This window comes from Camellia sinensis, chromosome 9 (genome assembly GCF_055761805.1).
Source record: "Camellia sinensis isolate YWXY chromosome 9, ASM5576180v1, whole genome shotgun sequence".
Lineage (NCBI taxonomy): Eukaryota > Viridiplantae > Streptophyta > Magnoliopsida > Ericales > Theaceae > Camellia > Camellia sinensis.
Window position 1 is genome coordinate 9,904,883 of NC_138969.1, and position 7,510 is coordinate 9,912,392.

The following is a 7,510-nucleotide window of genomic DNA, read 5'->3' on the forward strand; positions in this document are numbered from 1 at the left end:
TATTTTTGTCAAGAATGTCGTGTGTAGTAAAGATTGAAAATATGTATTATTAGATCTATGGTTCTAAGTAAAATTTCTGAGTGTGTAGTATCACTGACCCCCTTATTATTAGTGTGACACAGGATTAAATAGTGTTCCAAACTTATCCAGTGATATTTTTTTTGTCAATTTAAAAAAAAAAAAAAAAAACTAAGGACAATCTTCATGGTTAAATGCCCATCCCAACCAAAGGAGCACGTACACATCAAAGGAGCACATACACATCCATTCTATTTGTCTATCTGCTAAAAAATGACAGTTTAAGATAGAGATACAAAAGCACTGCACCAAAAATGATAAACTCCATAAAGGACCTATAGAAATTCAAAAGACATATACAAAACATGAAACTGAATAGAATGCATATGATTATACTCAAAAATTACACTAGACGGGTGACACAAGGTTATATAGTGTTCCGAACCTATCCAATAATTTTTTTTTGTCAATCCAAAAAAAATCTTCATGGTTAAATGGCCTATCCCATCCCAAAATTTTAGAAATTCCAAAAGTTCTACTAAAATATTTGCCAAAGATTTCACATGGGTATGAGATTACATGTGAAACATTTAGTAGAACTTTTAAGATCTCTAACATTACTCATCCCATCCAGATAACTATCTCCTAAAAAATAGCAGTCCAAGACAGAGATACAAAAGCACTGCACCAAAAATAATAAACTCCATAAAGGACCTATAGAAATTCAAAAGACATATAGTATAAAACATGAAACTGAATAGAATGCGTATGATTATACTCATAAAGTACACTAGCGAGCAGTAATTATCACTGTACTACATACTTTTGGGTGACAAAATGTCCCTCATTTCACACACACAAAAAGTAACAATTATTCATATTTCTATCAGATTAAGCATCACCAATAAGTTCATATAAAGAAATATTGTCCAAGACTAAGTCTTCCAGGATATTAGGTGTAGTAGGGTTACTGCATGTTGAAGCATATCCATCACTAGGACTAATGTTCTCTGATGAAACAATGCATTGCTTCTCTTGATAATACATTTGTTGTTGGTGGTGGTGACGATGCTGTTGTTCTTGTTGTTTCTGCTGCTGAATCTGAATCTGAGTCTGAGTCTGAGTCTGAGTCTGTCGATCATTGAAATTGTATTCAAACAAGCCCTTCATTGAATTATTTGCAGTAATATCGCTATGTTGGCTACCCATTGCGAAATTTAAGTTTACAGGGCCAGTCTGAGCCCCAAATGACAAGGTAGTGGCAACGCGGCAGCCAGTAAATTGTTGCACTAGGGCTCGGAAATTGGTAGCGTTGGCCTTGAGGAGGGTGATTGGTGTCCTTTTCGAAACCCTAGACCGCCTTCGGATTGGTTTTGATATGGAACCCTTAGGGTTCCCACTTGAAGTACCAGAATTGCTAGAGCTCAACATGTTGGGATCCGTACTAGCCCTAGTCGTGATCACGGTAGCGTCGTGTGATAGTCCACCGGGCTGTGCCACCTGTCCGGCGATGGTTTCTTGATACCTTTGCAGCCATTCATCATAACCTAACAAGTTATCATTCATTTTTGGTTTTGGGTGTTTAGAAATTAGGTAGATATCACTGTCTCTTCCTCTCCCTGATGATATATACCTTTGTTTTTGAGAAAGCAAGAAGCAACCTCAGGTAGAATGTATATATAATAGTGTAGTGTGAACTGCTATGGTAGTCAAAGTAAGATATGTTGAACTTTTGACCAGTCATGAAAGAGAGAGAGAGAGAGAGATGGAGAGATGCTTGAGGCTAAGGTTGTGGTGTGCTTCCAGGAAACTGATGCTCATGACAATGACGTAATCACATGAGCACTTGCATCACCCTAATCAAGACACATTTTTTGGAACCCGTCAAATGGTTTGATATTGTATTTTATGTGAAAAAGTTGATAATTAGAAATCACAAATTCATTTTTTTAAAGATTTTTATAATTAACTTATTTTCAATTATTTAAATTATTTTTATCTCATTAAGTAAAAATTGTATTCAATAATTTAACACAAACCCCCAAATTGAAAAAAAAAAAAAAAAAAAATTCTATAACCAAGTGTTAGAAGCAGGGTTGGTAAGAAAATTAGTAAAGGCCAAAGTACTCCAAAATCACGTTAAGACTGTATTTGAATGGAGAAAGAAAAAAAAGGTGAAATGTGAATGAAGGCATCATTGTTTTTTTTCTTTCTCTTTCTAAATTTCTATATCTAAATCCATGATTCAAACATAGTTTAAAGATATTCTACTTTCTTGTTTTAAAATATTTATTGTTATAAAATCATATGAGAATTTTGAGACACGAAATTTTTTAATATATAATTTAATAATTATAAGTATTTCGAGAAGGAAAAAAAAAAGTTTATGTTTGGTTTGGTTTTTAAAATTTTGTTTTAGAAATTTTTTCTAAAAAATTAAAAATTAATTTGATGAAAGAAATAATAAAAATTAAGAACACTTATCATTTTTATATAATTTTATTTTTCGGGAGGTTAGAAATAATTTTTAAAAATTTAAAAATACTTTTTTGATATTTATTTCTATAAAGTTAGTTTTTATTTTTATTTTTAAATTTTTAAAAAAAAATTGAGAAACAAATTAAACCAAATCAAACCAAATTAAATCAAATCAAATCAAATCAAGTCTTAAATCTTAAGTCTTAAGTCTTATCGAACGAGTTCAGCTAAGAAACAAACTAAACAAATCCAAAAAAAATTAAAATAGAGATTTGCGTGCCTATTGACCTTTCTTCATCCATGGTCAAGTTCATCACAAAATTGTGACTATTTTAATGCCCTTGTTTATTATTTGTGATATGCATTTGTCTTGAGTGTGCATAGGAACAAGTATGAACAAGCGAGAGAGAGAGAGAGAGAGAGGGTTTAGTTAGGGCAAGTTAAAGGACTGTCTTTTTCATAAAGTGAATAAAAATGACCCTCGTCGGTTCGTGGATATGACTTGTTATAATTTATTATTCCACATGGTTGAATTCCAGCTTCTTCTCTCCTACCCACTCAAATGAAAAGGAGGGAGAGAATGGGTCTCAAAGGATATCATGAAACAAAGAAAACAAATGAAAATGAAATGAAATAGAGTAATGTTAGGGAAATAATTTATCAAATATTTTATTAAATCTTTTATATGGGTGTGGGGTTCACATACATCTGGATTTGTGTAGATCTTACACCTATGTAACAGATTTGATAAAATATTTGATAGATTATTTGGAATTCATAGCATTTTTTAATGAGATAAGAGTAATGTTAAGGATCCCAAATAATCTATTAAATATTTCACCAAACTTTTCACATATATAACCCACACAAATATTTTATTAAATCTCTTACATAAATATGTGACCCACACAAATATTTTATTAAACCTCTCACGTGGATTAGGACAAGTTTAAGGATTCATACAGTTCACAAATTCCTTCAATAATCCTTACAAAAATTCAAACTACTTTTTTTTTGGGTAAGTAAAATTCAAACTACTTGTATCAAAGTAATCTGAAAGAATAGTCAAATTTTATGATATTGTATTTTATATGTGTCACTGTACATTACAGTACTGTGTCATTTTATCTCACATAAATGAGATCTAATAGTGTATACATGATGGCCCATGGTTGCATTTATGAGTTAACTTATTGTTTCAATTTATTTTTGTATTTAGTGGTTTTTTTTATTGACTCAAATTTTTTTTTTTCATTTTTTAGCCTTCGTTTGGCATGTCAAGTTTTTTGCCTTTTTAGATATTTTAGTTACAAAAAGGCAAAATAGGCTTTTTAGGTTAATAAGACAAAACATTATATCAAATCTATAATCATTTCATTTTTTTTCTTACAAAAGTCAAAAAAGTCAAAAGAACTATCCCAAACGAGACTTTTTAATCCCAAGTTAGAATAGCCAAAAAGCCAACTCACATCCCAAACGAACATATGTCTAGACCATTCTAATTTTTTTTAAATAAAATAAAAATTCACTAAAAATAAAAATAAGCTACTTTTTAAAGATTTTTTCAATAAAATTTTGACTAATTCTCTTATAAAAAAAACCAATGACTGCAACACCAACCTAAAATCAAAACCTATACACACACACAAGAGAAGAAATATAAAAATAAATGGGAAGAAAAACAAGTGCTTCAATATTCAATCAGTATAGCGTATAAAGTGTTGGTGAAAACATAAAACCAATACAAAGTTTATATAAGAAAATTAAATTCAATGAGAAAATCTGATAATACTCATTTTATTTTGTAATTGTTATAATTGTTACAACTAGTAGTAGATCATGGTTATTTAGTGGTTCGCCAAAAGTATCTATTGAAACGAGCTATCAGTTTAAAATTAATCAAAATTTTTATTTTTTGTCTTTTTTCAAAGGCTACAATTTGTTTGGTTTTGAAAATTTTACACCATACTAATCAAACCGATCAAAATGTTATATTTTAAGACTTTTATATTGAGATGATTTGAGCCTTAGAAGATATGTAACCAATGCTCCATATCGTTTGCAAGTTTGTATAAAATTCCTAATGCCTCTTGTGAATTCCATATTTATACTACACTGAAAACTAAAAAATTTAACTGTAGTATAGCATGTTGACGATTGCAGTTCTCAATCCACAAAACTGAAAGGTTCAATTCAATGTCAAATTTTCTTTCAACTCCGATTGAACTAAACTGATTTCAATTTCTCAACCCATAAAATCGAAAAGTTTGATTTAATGTCAAATTTTCTTTCAACTCCGATCGTACCAAACTAATTGCACCTTATCCCCAACCCATTTCCATTCTAGCTCTGCATGTGAACACAATCTGCATGATTCATGAGTTTAGACATTGTGCTTGAGTATCTAATGATCTGTCCAAAATCAAGCTATACAATAATCATAAACAAGTAACGACAAATTAGGCAAGTATTGCTTCACAACAAAAAAAAATATATATAATATAATCTTTTGCTTTGAATTCGATTATTGCATAGAACAATGCATAGTGATTTCTTGGAACCTGAATCCAACCAAAAAAAAAAAAAAAAACCAAAAAGAAGAAGAAGAAGAAGAGTGCTTAGCAATCATCAAATACATTGACATGGTTCAAGAATTTTTCTTTTTCTTATTAGGATGTAAAGTTAGACCTAACAAAATGGATATAGCTTGCAATACAAGTCATGTTGGATGTCATTTACTTTGACCAAAGGGAGCACATCATTGAACAATTGAAGAACAAAGGAAAATGGCTTAGCGCACAAGCAACGATAAATTAGGAAGAAAATCCATGTTATCTTCGTACTTGTGTGGCTTTTCAAAATGGTCGGAAACATTTGTATGAGTTGGGGTTAAAATAGTCATATAAGATAAAATATACTATTTTAGTCCAATAAGAAAAAATATCACATCCAATCCATAATCATTATATTTTTCTCCGACAAAAAATCTAAAAAAACCAAAAAGCCCAAGGCCAACCGAAAATCATTATATTTTTCTCTCCCAAACGAGGTTTTTTAGGCCCAGGCTAAAATAGTCAAAAAGTCAAAAAACCAAGGGGAACTTACTGATAAGTCCCATGTACTAAGTTCAAAACCCAGCTAATTCCAAAACAAAATACTTGCACTAATTAGTCCAATACATTTTTAATTGTTACCAAAAAATTCTTTTTTTTTTTTTTTAATTTACAGACACTGTTCACATCTTATTACCGTAGGACCTCCGTCAAACGGTCGCCCGAGACTCGTCGGAATGTTCAACATCGCCGGGAAGTCGCCGGAATATCACCGGGAAGTCGCCGGAGTTTCGCCGGAGTGTTAAGAACGTTAATGGAAGTCGCCGGAATGTTTAGAACATTCACTGGACGTTAAGAACATCACTGGAGACTCACCGGAATGTCTAGAATATTGCCGGAAAAAAAAAGAATAAATGGATAAATTATAGCAAAAAAAAAATAGCAAAATGTGCTAAATATTGATAAACTAAAAGGAAAAAAAATGAAACGACAAAAAACAGCAACAATGGGGAAAACATATGTTATTTTTCAATTTTTGTAAGGTTCAAGCAAATAATCTCTAAATAGTGATCAAACTGAAAAGTAAGTTTTGAAACGGTAAAATGTTACAGTTTCAAAACAAAAATCTATTAAGCATTTATCCTTATTAATCAAACTGAAAAATATATTATGAAACTGTAAAATTTTACAGTTTTATACCATGATTCATTCCAGCACCAAAAAAGTTTGAAACTACAAAATTTTACAGTTTTCACCGCCTGTAACTAAAACTCGAAAACTACTTGTTCAGAATTCGAAAATTTTCTCCATTAGAACAGAAAAACAGAAGTGTATAGCAGAGAAAAAAAAAAAAAGAGATCGAAGGAGAAAGGCGCATGTAGAGAGAAGATTGTACTCCGGCAACTATTTTTTGTTTAGATCTAGCCAAATCTAATGTAGATCTACTCAGATCTGAGTAGATCTACATCAGATCTAAATACATCCACTCATCTTCTTCGTTGAAAATATATCATCTTCTTCGTCGGAAATATATTATCTTCGTCGTCGGTGAGAGTGAAGTCACGAGTTGATTTCGATGGTTGGCAGTTATCAGTGAACCCCGATCAATGGAGAAAGACATGATCACCGGTCGTCGTCCATGACAAAGACGATGAGAGAAAAATGTAGAAAAAAAAAAACGAGAGAGGAAGGGAAGCAAAAAACAGAGAGAGAGGAAAGGACTTTTGGGTGTACTCAAAAAGTTATGGGATTAAATGGTGTCCATATGTTCCACATGAGACCTGTGGGTAATTTCCCCAAAAACCAACTCACTTTCCAAACGAACCCAATATGTGTTTTCTTTCTTCTTCTTTTTTAAACTGTTTGATTAAAATTCAAAATTAAACAATTATAAAAATGTTATAACTCAAGAATATATATATAAAGTTTTTTATAAAAAAAAAAAAAAAAATCACCCCAAAGGGGCTGTTCAAGTGGGTATGTAGGTATGTTCTCCATTTTACAGAAAAGGGTTCCAATCTCAAGTTTACCTTCTTGGGATGTTTTGCAAGAACTCTACCTCAAACGGCTTCTCATAAAAAAATTTGAAAATCAAAAAGGCCTCAAAATTTCATGTATTTTTTTTTTTTTTTTGGGAAAGTTCATTTTACCTTTCTGTGGTATGGCTTGATAGCATTTTACTGTCCTGCCTTTTAAAAATAGTCATATGTCCCTTATGTGATTTTAAACTAAAATGCAACTATTAACACCATTAACTATAGATGTGAAATGACTATAATACCGTCAAATCTTATATTTTTGGTTATTTTTTCTCTCTCATCTCTCATACATATAATTTATAATGTCTAGTATTAATTCAATTAAATCATAATTAATTATAAATTCCTAATTATTTATTATAATTCTTAAATTTTTACTCCAATTTTAATTTAATTATATTTTATATCACAATTAATCCTAAA

The 7,510-nt window shown here is 30.8% G+C and overlaps 1 protein-coding gene across 1 annotated transcript; it reads right to left on the reverse strand.

The window, feature by feature from the left end:
* Positions 1 to 759: 759 nt before the first annotated feature.
* LOC114312817 (uncharacterized) lies at positions 760 to 1,664 on the reverse strand. Its single transcript, XM_028259105.2, has one exon. It carries the CDS (start codon positions 1,582 to 1,584, stop codon positions 910 to 912), a length of 675 nt encoding a protein of 224 aa, XP_028114906.2. The 5' UTR covers positions 1,585 to 1,664; the 3' UTR covers positions 760 to 909.
* Positions 1,665 to 7,510: the final 5,846 nt, after the last annotated feature.